The sequence below is a fragment of the Canis lupus genome, chromosome 12 (genome assembly GCF_048164855.1).
Source record: "Canis lupus baileyi chromosome 12, mCanLup2.hap1, whole genome shotgun sequence".
NCBI classification, from domain to species: Eukaryota; Metazoa; Chordata; class Mammalia; order Carnivora; family Canidae; genus Canis; species Canis lupus.
In genome coordinates this window covers 9,564,652-9,583,092 of record NC_132849.1, presented here as the reverse complement: position 1 = coordinate 9,583,092, position 18,441 = coordinate 9,564,652, and the positions used below count along the sequence as shown (strand labels likewise).

The 18,441-nt window shown below is 40.2% G+C and overlaps 1 protein-coding gene across 4 annotated transcripts in view; it reads right to left on the bottom strand.

The window, feature by feature from the left end:
- Positions 1 to 18,441, bottom strand: part of SPAG17 (sperm associated antigen 17) — a 219,701-nt gene that overhangs the window by 146,727 nt on the left and 54,533 nt on the right. For 3 of the 4 annotated variants that reach the window (XM_072769595.1, XM_072769594.1, XM_072769597.1), the window contains one exon: positions 7,908 to 8,039. The exons of the other annotated variant lie outside the window; for it this stretch is intronic. In XM_072769595.1, the coding sequence (XP_072625696.1) occupies positions 7,908 to 8,039 (132 nt within the window). The remainder of the gene's footprint in view (positions 1 to 7,907; positions 8,040 to 18,441) is intronic. 4 annotated transcript variants of the gene reach the window in all.

Here is an 18,441-nt window from a genome sequence, read left to right as displayed (position 1 = left end):
CCTCACCCACTCTTCCTGCTAAGCGGCCTCTTCTTCTTCTCTATTTCTTTTTGCTTTTGCATTCCCCTAGCAAAGCTTGGTTGACTGAAGAAAAGCATCTTTTAAACACATTTCCACTGACACTGAAATTATTGCTATTTATCTCCTTCCTTTAATCTTAAAAATGCCTACAAATCCTGCTTCATTTAAATGACTTTTTAAAGATTGTAATAATAATAATTATTATTGAAGAATGTGAAAGAATATAGAGAACTTACAAAAACCACAAGAGAAGATGAGAAAAGGAGATATTTAATGGATTCTTTCAAATTATGTTTATTCACCATTTTAACACCATTGTTGTTGTTCTCTCCACACAATTCAGTGTTATGCAGTTTTCATTTACAAGTGATGTTATCGTCAATTGGTAGAATTTCAAGAAGTATTATTATGTAAAGAATTTCCTAGTTAGAGCGACTAAGTATCTACTTTCCTGGTGTGGAGACATCATATTCTAAAGTTCATTATTCTAACAGAATAATGGAACCGAACAGAAGCTGATCAAAGTGCCTAGGTTATTCTGGACACCAGATCTAGGCAGAGAGGTTCCTGGTGGACTTCTGAACATGTTGCCTTCCTCATATTCTTTTCTCTCCCATGTCTGACTCTTAGCTGTGGTCCACCACTTCTAATATATCCCATCTGTTCCTCATGCCTCCAACCCTCCATACTTGAGCTGGACCAGGACAGTCCTCTCTGTCCCTGTGGTTCTTGACAAGGATGAGTGCTTGGCCGCTAGAATCCTACTTTAGCCAAAAAGTGAAACAGCCTTTTCTATCAAGCCCTAATCGTAGCAAAATCACCTCCTGTCTTCTTCCCTTCCCTCTCTTCTCTTGTATCCTGAATAAGCTCTTCCCCCCATGAGCTCTATGTCTTGAGATTTGGAAATGGGAGGTTGCCGGGAGTGAACCAGATTAGCAGAGCACTCACCAAAGTTGACCCCTTCCTAGATCATAAGCTAAAAGTTGTTCACACCAACTTTTCTTCTGGCTTTTCTTGCTTCTGGGTAGTGCAGCATGTATGTTCCCATTCTATAGTCATCTTAACTTAGAGGGATCTTGCCAATTCAAGACAAAAATTTAGGAGAGATATATACAAAAGACTTCTCTTTCCACCATGTTTGGGGAAGGTATGTTTCCCAGCATATGAAGGCAGAGTCAAGTTCGTTACAGAGTACATTTTCTTTAAAATACGGTGTATACAAAAAGCATCTGGATGCCCCCTACTGTGAGAAGGCTGTGGATAGGCAAAGAAATTTCTTACACAGTCAAACTATATAGCAGATGTGGGGCTCTCGTTTTAGTCACAACCAAATGAAGTATTAGCATGTCACATACTTAATTGAGGATCAAGTGACACTTGCCTAGAATCCTCAGTCTTGTTATTCTCACTCTTTCAAAGGGAAAATTACAAAATTCTCCCTCTCTCTAATAGGGCAGCCTAGTTATCGGACACTTCAAAATATTTTAGATTGTATTTTATTTTCTAACTGGCTCTTGATGTCAAAATTCAAATGCCTTCAAAAATCTTGACAGGTGTTTGTTATCACAATAAAAGGGAGGCAAATAGTAAAAGTCAATGGAACTGTTGGCTAACAGCTCTACTTCATCTTATTCTTAAAGATAACAGCACATCCACCTAGTTATGTAGTACTTTGTAATTTCACATATGTTCTTTCATAATATTCCCACAGTCATATTATTAAGGATTTAGATAAGAGAACATGTTCAAGTTACTCCATTATTATGTGGCTTGTGAGAAACTAGGTCTGTCTTCTGAATGCTACTGTAGGTCTCTTTCAGGAGATCACTCTGAGTCACAAGTGATCTATTGGTCCCATGATAAAAGGACAATAGATAGGCTGAAAGAAATGCATGCATCAAAAACGTTTGAGAGACAGCAGATCAAACAATATTAAACAGATTTATTTTGGTGAAACTCCTCCATCTTTAATAAGCTAATGTGCTGTTAAATCTCCAAGAGTCATACATAATACACAGTGGTTTCCAAGTTCATTTGACTGGGGTGGGGGTGGGGCTGCGGTTAATGAAGAACTGGGTCTAAATGCTTCTAGAACCTACTTTGAAAACACAGGTTATAGGAACATTTTGAGGCCCCATTACTCCATTTCTATAAACCAATGCTAAGGAAATGATCCAAAATATAAAGAATTCTATAGTAGGTGTTGATCACAACATCGCTTGTTGTAAAAAAATATGGAAATAACTGAATGTTTAACAATAGAGGAATGGTTAAGACAATTATGGTAGTCATAGATATCCTACAACCAATAATAATGATAGATGTGGACGCTGAGGTAATGAGTAAAATCAGGATATATTTTAATTTACAGGGATTATGTAAGAAGTTCACAGAAAGAAGCAAAGATATCAGAATGTTAACACTAATTATAATAGCATTGTGGCATTATGAACATGTTGTTTTTCCTTTTCTATATTTTCTATTTATTCTGTCCCTTCTGCTCTCCTCCCTGCTTCCCTGCCGAACAGAAAATACAATGCATGGGGTTGAGTTAGGAGCTTGCTCTTCTAGACAGCTGCTTTTGTGTAGAAAACGTAAGTCTAGGAATATTGTGGGTTCACTTGACCAAATGATGCAATCTTCAGAACCCTGCAGAACATCCAGGGGTGCCATATTGCCATCTCCAGGTGCCATTCCTAATCCACAGAATCACAATGTGGCCTTGACTGTGGTTGGTGATGGTGAGGTGGGTCTGATGTCTATCTGATGTCTGTCTCCTGCAGGATTCTATGTGATTCAGAGGCTTTAGCAGTGCATCAGCCAGTGTTGTTTTACCTCAACATCCAGAAGGTCAGGGAGAGGGGTGAGGATGTTCAGAATAATCTCAGGGAAGTCTAGTTCTAAGAGAGAGATATCCCCAAAGACCTGGTGATTTCTGGTCAGGAGGGCAGGACCAGAAATGAAGCCAGAATTCCCCTGGGAACTGGTGGTTGCTTAGCTCTGTGGACTCTTCTTTGGAAAGCTTTGTTCCTTTCCTTGACTTGTCCCCACACTTTACCTCAGGATGTTGTATGCAGTGTAATTAGGGGGACCAGATGGCTGATGGTAGATTACTGAGCTCAACCATGACTCCTACAGAGAAACATCTCTGGGCAAGCACTCTATTGATTGCGAGCCAAGAGTGCCATTCTGCATAATTATTGAGGCACATTCAGAAAGCGTCTGTACAGTGGCTAGGAACATGATCTTTAGTGTCTGACAATTTTGGATCTGATTCCCAGCTACACCTCTGAGTAGCTATATAACCTTGGGAAAGTTACTTAACTTTTTACACCTTTAGTTTCCCCATCTGCAAATCAAGAAAAATACTCTGTACCTCATAAAGTCATTTAAAAGATTAAATGATCTAACATGTGTAAAGATCTTAGTATAATGTCAGAGAGTCAATACGGTAGCAAAAAATATTATCCTTAGCTGTTGTAACCATAGCTATTTGTATTTAAAAATGCCACTCTATTTTAAATATGTGTGTTTCTTTACATTTGTTTCCTAAAGTCCGTAAAAATCCTCATTAACTAAAAGCATCCCAATTAGGAAAATGCTTCTGTTCTACAGATCAGTTAGCCAGGGAGTCATTTATTATTTACCCTGAATCGCTGAATTTTGTAGCTCTTTAGATCCAATGGTTTTGTTGGTAGTATCCTCATTTTGATAATCCAGCTTCAAAGAATTCCAGCTAGTTAGTGAGGCAAGTTATTCCTTTCCTGAAACCACACGGGTCCCTCTAAACTGAGTTCCTGCTCTTCCTCTGTTTGATTTCTTAAAATAGTTTTTGAAGATTTTAACCACAACTGAATCAAAACTAACCAGCCTGTAATTTCCTGGTATGTCCCTATGGCCTTTCTTTTAAAACAAAACACACACACAAATGGCATTACATTGGCTCGTTTCCAGTATTTTGGGGTTTCAACTGAAGTAAGCTGTAAAACGTCTGTGAAAGTTACCCTAATTTTTCTTCCTCCCTCCTGTGGAGCAGGCTCTGTGCTGTTTGTGGCTTCATCATGATGCCTTATCACATTTAGGTGCTTTTAACTTGGGGTTGTTTGAAGAAAAGTTTACCGATTCAGCATAGTTCTGACTGCAGATTTCCTTCTCTCCAATTCTAATGCTTTGGAAAATAAAGCAACACATACTAAATATATAAGCCAGAAAGAGACAGAACTGTTCTGCTTTTACATAAAAGATAGGCTTAAAATAGCCAAGAAAATATGGACTGGTTATTTGAATTCACAAATTAAAAGCAAGGGAGAATATATCTGGATCTCTTCCTAAAACCTATGCAAATTTTCTGTGTACTCAGGGGCACAGGAAGACTAGATTTAGTTTGGCTGATTATTGAAATGGTTATTTTTTTGTATTATAGCCATTTTTGATCTTTTTTGGATGATTGTTTCCTTTTAGCTGAATTCTCAATGTATTTTAAATATATACACAGTAAAGTGTTTTGGTTTTAAATAAATGTTTATAATCAACACGGAATTTGAAGTGAACCAGAAGTAAAAATGTGAACAATGCTGTAATATTCAGATAATGATTACATCAAAAATGGATCAGAATAGAAACTAATAATTTATTTTAAAATTATAATGAACATTATGAAAATATGTGTGCCAGGTATGTCGTTTCTCTAAATACTTGTTTCAATAAATATTTAAGTTAATAATTAACAACAGGGCAGCCCTGGTGGCTCAGCGGTTTAGCGCCGCCTTCAGCCCAGGGCGTGATCCTGGAGACCCCGGATCGAGTCCCACATCAGGCTCCGGGCATGGACAGAATAAATAGTCCGTATTGACTCTCTGGCATTATACTAAGACATCTCATGAATAAATACATAAAATCTAAAAAAATAATAATAATTAACAACAGATTGACAATGATAGAACTAAAAATGCAGAGTAAATGTTGAGATAATATGTGCAAGGAAAAGTCATTTCTAAAGAAAACACACTCATTCAGATTTTAAGATATAACAAAATCTTAATTTGGGATCAACCTTATCAGAGAGTTATTCAGAATTTCTGAAATTCTAAAGTATATTTATAGCAATATAATATGTTTCCTTCATGATACATATATTTGGAGGTAACCAATAAGGAGTTCCCAAATTGGTCAGAGATTTAAAAGTTTTTCAATTTAATTGCAATTAGAGGCAGGCATTTGCCTTTCAGAAATTCATGTGCTAAAGCCTTCGAAACTATTCCTCTAAAAAAATATCTTCTCCCATATTATTTTTTATAATGTTAATTAGCCAGCAAACGTTCTTCATGGACAAAACAAATGAAATGGTAAGCATAGACTACACTAAAGTGCTACAGATTATTAAAATCAATGGAATCTAAAATGATGAGATTTTTACTGTACTTGGTAATTGGAACTATATTATTCACCACTTACTTTTGTTTTTCACCACTTATTTTTTTTTCACCACTTATTTTTAAGAAGAATTTTGGTTGATTAAAACAGGATTGTATGTTTATATAATGATCTATTTGTTTCACCGGGGGTAAAGGACAGGGACCTAAAAATATTAGTTAATTTTGTCCACATCTTCTGCCCAGTATTTTGGGTAATTACCTGCTATGGATAATTTTTAAGCATTCATTTTTAAAAAATACAACTCTGAAAATTCAACATAAGAGGTACAAAACACAATTCGGGATGCAAGGTTGTAAGCAACATAATTAGCATTTTGAAAGGAAACATCTCCATACATGTCAGGTTGCTGTTAAAAAGCTGAAGAGATAGTCACTCCCCTTGTAGGAATCTCAGGATCCCATTCTGGGTTCAGGAAAGAGGAAGAAACTGGGTCAAGTCCTCTTTTCTTTTTTTCACATTTTCTAATCCACAGCACGGGTCAGTTTTTCATACTTTGTACTTGTTTTACTTTCTGCCAAACTCACCGGCTGACAAGCATTAACCTCAATTGTTCTAACTGACTGGTTGGGTGGTGTTGTTGAAATGAACAGAGATTATATCATCCCTCCAACAACTCTCTTCATCCTGCCTTTACCAAGAGTGTTTTCTGGAGAGTACTCCCTTCCAATCAGTTTTCATCAATTTATTTAGCAATTACTCGTATGGCTGCAACTGAGAGATTTGGGGCTGGTGTTTTGGGAACCCAATCTAAGGAAGACATTGAATCAGACTATATAATTGTTGGCTCCTGATTGCTCAGAGCTCTCTTAGGCATCTATTACATGTATATATATGTGTGGGTACACACACACTTACACACACCCCTAAAATTCAAGCCCCAATTCCTTTGGACTTTTAAATTTTCAAAAAATAAACTAGGATTATTTCCATATCTTCAGAATCTCATACCTGTATTATTATAGTTCACATTTCAAAGAAATGCCGAGCAAAATCACTGCAGAAATATTTTTATATTGTCGCTAGCTTTAAAAATTTCTCCTGAGCTGCCAGCATATTCCATGTACTGGAACTTAACATTTGTGAACTGAAATCTAAAACTTACTCCAATTATAAACAATCGCTGACTTAAAATAGGTGGCAAACAAGTAAACTGATACTCTGTGGCATGTATATTTGTAGGTGGAGTGGGAAAGCACAGAGCAAACAGAAGGAGAAGAGATTTTCACAGGACTCACAGTCTACTTTTTGTAATTCAGATTCCCATGTGACATCGGAATTTTAAAAGGCAAGAAAAGATATTTCTATACTAGTTTCACATTTTCCAATTTTTCTTCTGCCAAGTCTTAATGTCCCCGAGTATTTCTTAAGGTACAAATCTCCGGCATATGATGAAAAGAGCTTCGATAGTTGGAAAACTAGACCATCATTTGTGTTCGTATGAGTAGAATTTTCCCGGGAACAATACATGCCACCCTAATAAGATGCTACGTGGGGAATCTCTTTGAAAAACATAAAGTCCTCTACTGCAAATATAAGGTGGCATTATTATTTTGTCCTACAATTATCCTGTCAAGAGTCCAACTCAAAAGGAAACCTAGATTTGAGGGTTGTGCGAAGGTGAGGAAGATATTACTGGAACATTTTCCCTTTTCTCTTCTTCAACGAACTGATTTTTGCCTCTTTTACTTTGGGGCATAAGGAAACAGCTTACACGTAAATTCACTTCATACATACATGTGTACACACACACATACACAGACACACACATGTTACATATGTACGTACAGAAGCATTTGGCTTTCCAAAAACGTTTCAGCATGATTGGGAAAATAAGAAAAACCTCTCTTATTTCGAGTGATGATAATAACAAATGGATTTGAACCTGGCATCATTCTGCTAAAGGTATTTTACACTGTTTTTTTTTTCCAGATGAAAATATGAATCTTTGGAAGACACACAGATTGATTTCTATCGGCAAATGAAAAGTCTACATGTGAAGAAATAATCAGGCGTACGATATGGGAGTAGAGGTGATGGATTGCTGCTGAAATATTCAGATTATTATGAAGGTACAGATGTAGCCTGCTAGTTTAATAGCAACTCCTACTGAATATCAGATAAAATATTTTAAATAGTTAGAGCCTGACTTTGCAGGTTTTTTCACATTACATTTACTTCGCCTGACTGTGTCTCTCCTTGATTCCATTCTTTGCTACTAGCATATAAATAGACTACTATGAAAAAAAACCTCAGGCACATGCTCTGACTGTTGTTCTATTTCTGCACGTGGGAATTTATTTTTAATAGGTCCGGCCTTTGAGAAAGCAGAATTCCTCCAAAGGATCTATGGTGGGCCTTTTGCTGAGCGTGCCAGGTAACACTTAGTGGAAGGTTTATGATGGGAGGAAGTGCTCCGCGTTCTCTTTAGAAGACCCACCACCATACAGTACCTTCTTTTCATTTTCCCGTCGCTGCTGGTCCTTGATTTTAATCTGGAGAAGCTGAAATTTCAAGAGTTTCCCTATCAGTGGTAGGGTTAATTTCTCTCCGCTGTCCATAATTGCCTTTGCTGCCATTATCACCTACGAAGAAACACAGTTAATAGGGAAAGTGGCGTTTTATGACTGTTGGATCAGTCTGGCGGTGATGAAAAGATGAAATGGTATTTTGGTTTTGTGATATTTGTCTTGTTGCAAAGGTGCCTCACTGCTGGCCCCAAAGAGAGGAAAATGCCACACTGCCATAGAGAGGAGCATTTATCTTCTACTTTGTAGAAATTGGGTTGTTTGAGAAGGAACTTGTTTTCCCAGCGAGGCAGCGAGTGCTTGCTGCAGTGGTGCTGGACTCAGGCTGCCAGCAAAGGGGCAGAGCAAAGATACGCCAGGCTCCCTTTGGCGTGACTGATGGGTCAGTTTCGTGCTACAGAAAGTCTATTGTGTGGCGTAGGCAATAGTCTAAACTGTCAAACTTTGACTTATTACCACATTATAAATTAAATAGGGTTTTATAATAATGGAAATACCTAGGTGAGCGATCTTTTATTTCTTGGTGACCAAATTCAAATGCAAGATAAAAACTGCTTGACACAGAGGCGCCATAGGAACGTTTCCCTCCCACCACCCCCTCGCAATTTAATGTTGATCCTGTTGGTATGCAGCCTAATTGGGGTGAAATGAGGTTATTGAGTTTTCTTTGGGTGACGACAGCCGCTAGGAACATACAGCTGTATTGTCCAGATGTGTGGCACTGACAGCCTGTTTTATGACTGCGCTTTTTACAGCTTGTTTCCCCTAAATTTCACACAACTCTCTAACATCTGGGCCCTTTTCCTTGGAGCCCTATAACCACTTTATTTACTGCAAAAAAATAAAATCATGTAAAATATGCCATAAAAGGTTGTTACGTGTTTCTCTTTACTTGTGTTGTCTCCCTAATAAAGTTCACCTCTGCCGGAAGCACTGTCACAAAAGTAATCTGGTCAAAGTATTTTTCGACTTTTGTTTTTAGGCAAGGCATTACGATTTATTTATAACCCCGAGATGAATTAGGTGTTGCTAAAATGTTCTGACATGTTGCTTTTCTCCCCCCTTGGAGCAATTACTCCTCCCGGCGCATATGGTGTCAATTTGAGACTCTGCCTCAGACAATGACTGCGCGCCCCGCATCTCCTCGAGCTGCGTCTTGTCTGAGGTTCACACCGGCCCTTGGTCAGGGCTTTCCCGACCGATCCGGTTCCTGATGACTTTCCCCTTTGCCAAAGGAAATAGCGGAAAGAAGGGGAGATGGCTATTTTGCTTCTCACTGCGGAAGGCCCTGTGGATTATTCTCTGCCAAAATGAAACGGGACCTCTCAGAGACCCTATTGCATCGCAGAAGGGGAAGGGCCGGGGAAAGGGCTCCTTCAGAGCTGCTGTTTCTGAGACCAGAGGAACAAACCAAGTGTCAGAAAGCGGTGTGTGTGTCTAAGCAAACACCCCTCACGGAACAGAGTGCTCTGCCTTTTATGGCAGCTCTGCTCCTGCTACCATGATTTAGGGAAAGGGGCCTGATGGCTGTGATTTCTGGGAGCAGGAAAGCCTAAGGGTACACCTGCAGAGCCTCACCATTTAATGATGACCAGATTCGGGAGAGAAGTGGACAGCCGGTCACACCGTTTACTGTAAAATGAAAACTATCCAATTGGGCCCAACCCCAAGGGTAGACGTGTTTGGTTGGAAATGACATTTTTCAATAGCAGTTAAACAGTGTGCTGACAATCAGGCTGTTTTGTGACATCTGGTTCAAAATATACAAATTTGGGTTTTAAAAAAGTCACAGCAGTCTAGTATGGGGCGTTTCCCAGTAATACAAATATAATGACAGCGTTGAAGGGAAGTCAACACTGGACTAGGTTACCCAAGAGTGGTATGGAGTCTCTTTCTCTGATGACCTGTGAACACAGGATGTTTACCTATGTCTGGGATGGTTTGGGTGAAGCCTGCCTGGCGTCATGGTGATGGATGGGATGTCTCTGGAACTGCTTTCTAATCCCATGTCTCTGTGAGTCTATGAATGTTACCTCACTGTGTTAAAATGTATTCAAAGTACACAACAAAATGTCCTGAGAGAAAGGTATTTTGCAGGCCATAAAAGTTATTTCTGGTCTATCTGAAACTGTACAGAGGGGGTTTTAAAACAGAAATCTGGCCTGGCATCAACATAACAGTGGTATCTTACAAATGGGGAGGTTAGTGATGAGAAGTGTCACTCGAATTGCTGGGTACCCGTGTTCTTCTGATGCACGGACACACAGTGAGTAAGAGAAGTGGCAGGGCAAGGCGGCATTGAGCAGGGCCTGATGGATGCCGTCTCCTCCCTGAACAGCCCTGGGGTAGCCCATGCAGAGGCAGGCTCTGTGCCAACAAGGCACAGCAGTGCATGTGACACCATGGGCAGGGGCAGAAACCAGGCATGCCTGCCCTTCTCCAGGGCTGCTCAGGGATACTTGACTCCTGCACGTGCCATTTTCCCTGTGTGCTTCCCGCAAAAGGGAACGACTACGACGGTGTGAATCCTTGGGACAATTAACAAAAGTGAAAGTCTCTGCTGAACTCAAAATCTGAGACTGAAAATGTTTATGGTGTGTGGGTCACCCCCAGGAGACGCAGAGAAAGAAAGATGTTTACAAATTAATTTCTACCGAAAAGTCTTTCTTTTCACACTCCATAATTCACAATTCTACCCCCTTGAGAGTCAGTGGTTTGGTCTTAGATGAAAAACAAGTCCTTAGAGGGCCTTTGTTCCAGGATGAGTCTTTGAGGGAAGAAGAAAAAGCTGCATTTTTTAAAGGGAGATGCAACTCTTCACAGAACATTCCAGAGAGACTGTCCTCCCTCACTGCACCTGAAGTAATTAACATAATAATCAAACCTTCAACCTTCCATCATTGTAAAGCCTACTCATCCGGTATCTAGCTGATGTGCCTGTCTGAGGAGACAGGCTGGCAAGGGTGGTAGGCATTGGGACGATAAGGGATACAAGAGAAAATGGGAACAATGAACTGGTCGGGGTTGGGGAATAATCAGACAAAAACTGGAGCTTCTGGAATGAGGCAGAAAAACAGTCCTAAGTGTGTTAAAACCTGAGTACTCATGAAGCCAAAATACCAAATCAGTGAACCTGGCATGAGCCAGAAACTTAAAAACAAGTATGGGCAAATGAGACTCATTAAAATGGAGTAAAACTGTTGACAGGTGAGGCCTGTATGTGTCTCCTGGACCTATTCAGGCCAGGCCTTGGGGCCTGCCAGGGCTGGGGGGGGAAGTCCAGGCCAACCTAACAGAGGTGTTTGGTTCTGGAAAAGACTGGTGTAAGAGGAAACTTAGCTTGGGAGTGTGGCTGAGGAAATAAGACACAACTGCATTTTCCCAACTGTGAAGATCTTATTTTGAGGGTAGGTGCCCTTTATCTGTTAGAAAATTCGTGATTCTGAACATATTAAGAAATAAAAACATTTCCATCTTTATCACTGACTGGGCTCAAAGATTTATGTCATATTTACTAATGAGCTGATCCAACAAAAATATATCAAATGAGCCAAATTCTTTCCTTGCCTGGGGATCAGGCCCACCCACAGACACTAGTGCCCTCCCTTCCCCTCTTCCCACCGTCCTCTCTCTGCTTCCTCCCATGTTAGCAGTAAGCACAGCATCTGCCTGGACGACAGGACTGCTGCACAGATTCCCAAGGAGTCCAAATGTATGCATGTGTCCAAGTGTGTAGACAGGTACACATGCAAACATACATGCATATGCGACAGATGATGGGTAGATAGATAGATGACAGACACGACTCCATGAGGTCTGTTGCCTGGTTCCCTGTTGAGTTTACAAGGAGGCATATGGAGCAGCTTGAATCATTGCCTAACTTGGTCATCATGCTCTATGCAGGTGAGTTCTGAGGAAGGGTAAAGGTTTTGGATGTGCATTTCTCCTGCCTGCAGCAGGCCACAGAAGAAGGTAGTGGAGGGGAGGGAAAAGTGTGGTTGTGAGGGGTAGAGGAGGGTGGGGTGATGGGAGAGGAATAGGCAGAGGGAAGACATCCCTCCAGAAAGTCCAAGTGGCCACCAGTTCTCCTAAAAAAAAAAAAACAAAAAAAAAACCTTTATGTTTCAGGGCCCTCCTTGGGGGTCCATGATGTTTGTTACAGCAGCAGAAATAATGCTCAGGGTATGACTCCATATTACACCTATTATCCTTGAGTCAATGACTTAGGATTGGTTTGGATATGTGAAGACCCTGGTGAACAGGAGGCAAAACCCATTACCCTGACTCAGTCCAACTAGCACAGGACTGAGCAAACAGGTTTTTGACACAGAGGAGATCTAAGTCTTGTAGGTATGTATGTATTCTTTCATTCCTTTGGTGTCACATTGTTTCGAGTAGCTCATTTCCTTTATATATAACTGATTATGTGCAATTGCTCATCATCACTGTAAAAAGTCCAAACAGTACCAGAAGGATATACGATGAAAAGAAAATGCTTCCTCAACCTGCTCCACCATTCTCTCTCTTTCCAGAAGGAAATCCTTGTGTATCCTTTGTAATTTCCTATACATAAATAAACATACATATATATATCGTATATGTTTTAATAGAATTAGGATCACGCTTTTGCATGGTCAAATGGCTAGCATTTTTACATACAAAGTTCTGGGACAGCTTTCTGTGCTGACATGTATTGCTTACCTATGTATTCTTAAATTATATTCATAGTCTCCTATTTTATGGACATTTGGGCATTTATTTTACCAGTTTCCTAATGACGGACATTTTGGCAATTTCAGATTTTTGCTTCTATTAAAGTGCATGTGTATTTTAAATATTTATGGCTCCTTCCAAAATGACATTTGAAAAGTTCATAGCATTCTTATTCCCTTCACCACTCTGTGAAGGGATGTGTTTCCTCAACCCCTCATTAATACTGAGTATTCTGTAGCCTTTCTATCTTTGTTGAGACCAATGCTGATAGATCTTTCTATGATGATGGAAATATTCTGTGCGTTGTATAGTGTAGTAGCCACCAGCCATGTGTGGTTATTGAACATTTGAATATTGCTAGTCTGACTGGGGAACTGAATTTTTATTTTATTTTTTAGGTGATTAAAATTAAAATTTAAATAGCCACATGTAGCTAGTGGCTACTGTTTTTGGTCAGAACAGGTCTGTGTGATAGCAAAAGGTGGGGGGAAATAGTATCTCATTTAAAATTATGTTTCTTTAATCATCTCATCATTCTGTCCCTTTATTTTACCCCACAACTGAAAGGAAAGATAGCCTATCTGGCACCATCTTTGCAAATTTTATTCATGTAGGCAAATGCTTCAACACATTTAGTAAATAATAGTGGTGTGCTCAGATTTACATGCTGCTCAGGGTAGAAAGGTAATGGAAATCTATGACTCCCAGGTATTTGACTCTAAGGTATTTGTTTCTGGCCACTCCGGAAGCTGGCCCTGGTAAGGTGAGGATGATTAGGGCTGCCATGGGGCAAAAATGGGAAAGATCTAGTTTGCTTCTGCCTTCTTTGTATTACCCTTTTCTACTGTATTCCTCCTCCTTCTAAGTACCTGATGCCCTTCTGCTTTCCAAATCCCTCTTGCTGCTAAAATAGAAAAGCTTTCACTTGGCAACGCACTTTCAATGAAGTTCATTCATACCAGGGAATGTGTTGTATTTTATGATTTTATCCCTTAGTTACAGGATGAAAGGGACTAGAAAGTGTGAAATAATTGCAAACAATAAGTAATAGGTGTGGCTGTTTAGAATTTAGGGTGGGAAGTGGCTGTTCCCGCTGACTGGAAAGCTTGCAGTGCCTCAGGCTGGCTGCAAGGTAAATGTGGTTTCTGTATTCCTGGTGCTCTGCTGGGGGGCCTGGAGTGGCAGCAGCACTGAGGCCTTGACAGGTTTCCCAGGCACCCGCCCTCGGGTTTCACTGCTTGGAGCTGCTGTTAGATTCCAGGACTGGGTCTCACAGAGGAAAGAATCTGAAGGGAAATTGGAAATCTCCCTCCCATCAGGGTTGGAGGAGCATCAGAGAGGGTGACTGAATGCGTGGTTGGGGCAGAAAAAGAGTAAGGTGGCAGCTAGTTACCAGGAAGTAGAATTAAAGACAAATGAAACTGCTCCAGGAATGAGACACTGGGACTAGTCTGTGTGTGTGTGTGTGTGTGTGTGTGTGTGTGTGAGCACACATGTGTCTGTGCACACACGTGTCTGTGTGCATGTGTGCACAAGATTATGTGTGTTTATGTGCACAGCTGCTGTAGGGATGATAAGGATTATTAAGATACTGTGTATCTAAAAACAGTGTCAAAACTGAGATAGTGGAGATTAAAAGAATCAGTAAGAAAGGAAAATACTAACACTTTGATTGGCACTTTAAAAAGAAATACTGTGGACTATTTTCCATTTCTATCTAATTATCCTACGTTACACAAGGTATTGTGTTTATCATTAAACACTTCAGATTAAATAAGTATAATTTATTCATCAAAGTTGACCATGTTACTGTAGGTGCCATCTTCAAAATCTACTGCTTAGGGGAGCATCATTATTTGCTTCTGCATCCTGCTTTAATCTTTTTTGTTATATCTGCTTATCACATTAAAACGTCAGAGGAAATATTGCCCTAGAGTGTGAGCGAGCATGTGTGTGCCTGTTTGCAGTGTGTGTGTGTGTGTGTGTGTGTGTGTGTGTTTTACAAAACTTCCAGTGTTTACTTGGGCCTGATTCTGCATCTCTGATGGAAAGGATTGAGCAGAGGATTTGCAGGTGACTAAAAAGGCCCACTTATTTGGAGGTGCCCTCACATGAAACAATCCTATTGGGAATTTTAGCTCCTGTGCTAAAAGGGCTGAGGAACCAGCTGCTGAAGTTATCATAACTTATGTGCAGCATAATGAGAAAGCCCAGGCTGTGTGTGCATTCCGGGCTTCTCAGATACCACTGGGTGGCCCTGGGCAAGTCACTGAATCCCCTTTAACCTCAGCTTTTTAATCTAGGGCAGGGTTTCTCAATAGTGGCACGACTGACACTTGGAGCCAAATAAGTCTTTATCGTGGGAGGTTTTCTGGTGCCTTGCAGGATGTTTTCGGGTAACCCTGCCTTCTACCCAGCCATGACAACCAGTGGTCTCTCCGGACATCGCTAAGTTCAACAAAACTGTCCTTGGTTGAGAACCACTGATTTATAGAAATAGAATCCAACTGGAATTGAATGAAATAACGCATAAAACAGCAAAGCATGGTAAATAACACACACACGGAAAACCCTCAGCTCTTAAAAATAAATCAGCTCTTAAACAAAATAAATAAATAAATAAATAAAATCAGCTCTTACTGTGATTATGCTCATCTCCAGGGAAAAAAAAGGAATTTTTGAAGGCTTTATGCCCAGGTTGGGAAAAAGAATAAGAATGGGGTGAAGCACATTTAGGGGGCAGACAGTGACTGAAATTTATTATCAGCTGGTGATAACCTGGCTTCTCTTTTCATTTAATCCTTTCTCTGCTTCGATGAAAACAAATCAATATCCATTTAGGGAAAGTAGAGATAAAGAGAGGTGTGACAACATGATTTGTTATGGCCCAGCATGTAGTGGCAGACGGGAGAGAAGGAGGAAGGTTGCTGTTCTTAATTTCTCCTAAAATGTGGGCTAGAGGAATCATATGAAGAGCGTTCTGCAGTCCCACTGCCCCCTGTTTCTTGCTCCCTCCATTCCCCTCCCTCCTCCATTCCTTCTGCTGTTGCTGAGTGCCCAGCTATATTGCAGTCCCTGCATTACTTGATCCTCTACATGTCTGGTCTACCCAATTCACATTCTTTAAGTAATGAATAATTTCCAATGAGACATAATTGGAAAAACAGCTGGAAGGGTAAGGGTTGCAAGGAGAGGAGGTGGTGGAGAGAGACAGAAAGAGAGGAAAGGGAAAGAATGGGAATGCCTGAAACATATTTTCTCACTTGGAGCAGAGGAAAAGAAAAATAATCGAGCAATATTAAGCTGTCCATACATAGGTTTAAAGGTGACGGAATAGGTAGGCTCTGTGTGGATCACACTGCCTGTCTAATGCAAATGGAACGTTATGAAGGTGCTCAGACCACAGCTTGGTGAGAAGTTCATAATGATGATAAATATCCATAGCAGGTGACTCCCAGATCATTTTCAGCTGTCCATAATTAAACTGGTATCCATCTCTCGACAATGTCAGGGTTGTAAAATAATTCCAGTCATTGGACCCCTTACATCTGTGCTGAAATGAAATAATATTTGGCAGTAACAAGAAGTCACTGAAACTAAATAAACAACTCCTTTCAAGACTACATAAAAGTCGGTAACATAATAACATTTGACAGGGATTAAGACTTCTTTGGGGCTGTAAGGAAGTTTCAGGAGCAGCAATAACAAATACACAGAAGGTGGAACAGATCTATGCTTTCACAGGCATGTAGCATTTGAAATGTGATGGATGTCCCAAAGGAGATGTGCATTTCAAACATCTAATAACACACATGTCAAAAAGCACAGGACTCTATTTTAGAAACGTTTGTTGGGATTAATCTTCCAAAGAAGTATAATGCAAAGCTTCCCTCTTTTTATTAAGGAACGTTTTGGTTTTTGCATTTTTACAAAACACCTAAAGGCACATGAAGCTGCATGTGATAAAATATGGGAGAATGATATAGAAAGTTCAGATATGCCTTAGCTTTAGGTGTGTATTAATAACACATGGTCCATAATGGTGGCAATCTTTTTTTTTTTTTTTTTTGTCCATCAGGATCTTTTCCTAGTCCTTAAATGCTCCCACCCCTCTGAAGTCATCTTTGGTTCCTACAGCTTGAAATGAAAGCTACAACTGAAAAATCCTACAATGTTTTTTTGTCTTTCCTCGGTGGGTTAGCTGTCTTGTACAGGAATTATTGGCATCCAGGACTTGTCTCCTCTAGGTGCTCAGAGGTCAGATCCTTATCCTTACCTAACTCATCTTTCTAAATCCCCTCATAGAATATGTAGGGATGTAGACATATAGTGTGTTTGTTCACTCAATCAGTGTGAGGATGCTCACATCTGAGTTATCATTTTTAAAAAATTTTAGCCTCAATTACAAAGCTGTAGGAGGGATCCCTGGGTGGCGCAGCGGTTTGGCGCCTGCCTTTGGCCCAGGGCGCAATCCTGGAGACCCAGGATCGAATCCCATGTTGGGCTCCTGGTGCATGGAGCCTGCTTCTCCCTCTGCCTGTGTCTCTGCCTCTCTCTCTCTCTCTCTGTGTGACTATCATAAATAAATAAAAATTAAAAAAATGTTTAAAAAAAACAAAGCTGTAGGAATAGATTGTAAGTAGGTTCCCAGTCTGAGTAATGCACAGATGGTTACATAGCACACACTGCATACAGGGCAAGCGTTGTTCCAATAGCTGCACTATTTTTTATTTTAATCTAAGGACTGCACATCAGGTATTCTAACTCATTTAATCCTCACCTTTCCTTCTGGGTGGGCACTCTTATCACTCCATTTTATTGTAAAGAAAGTGAGGCACAGTAATCACACATCAAGTAAGTCGTAGAGATGGAATTTGAAGCAGATGATATTGTTTCACTCCTACTCCCCATCACCATATTCTTCAGCCTTACTATTGGGCTTTTCACCCCTTAGCTGGAGCTCCTGGGCTCCCATCTAGTCCCTCAGCTCTTCTCAGTCCTCATCTTGGCTGGAGGGATGAGGATTTCTTTTCTTTCTTTCTTTCTTTCTTTCTTTCTTTCTTTCTTTCTTTCTTTCTTTCTTTTTTAAGGATTTTATTTATTTTAGAGGGAGAGAGAGAGAGAGAGGGGAAGAGAAAGAGAGAGCTGGGAAAAGGGCAGAGGGAAAAGGAGAGAGAATCTCAAGCAGACTACACACCAAGCATGGAGCCTGACATGGGGCTCCATCTCATGACCCTGAGCCAAAACCAAGAGTTGGATGCTAACTGACTGAGCCACACAGGCATCCCTGACGGGCTTCTTAGACCAAGACTTTATGTTTAAATGCTCTTGACACTGGTTTAGCTCTAACTGGTTCCTCCACTGTAAATGGCTGAGCTGCCTTTTTTTTTTTTTCCTGACACCTTGTGGGGATTCAGAATTCTTGGTCCTAATGGCTTTGAAGGGGAGCAGATTACATCACCCCAAAATATACCACTTTGGCATAAGGATTATTTTGAGCTAAGAGCACTTAAAAAACAGCAGGTGCAAGAACGGCCTTCTGATCTCCCCTTTCCTTAATGAAAACAGAAGATAAAAGCTTCCATGTGAAAGATGCCCTCCCTACACCAGAGGAAATTAAACTGTGTCATAATCAAGGATGAGAAGTTGAGACAGAGAATTCTATACAATCAGGCCTTGTTCAAACTCCCCACAGGAGTTTACCTGCTTTTCCACATTGCCTCTTTATCCAATCTAATATATAGGC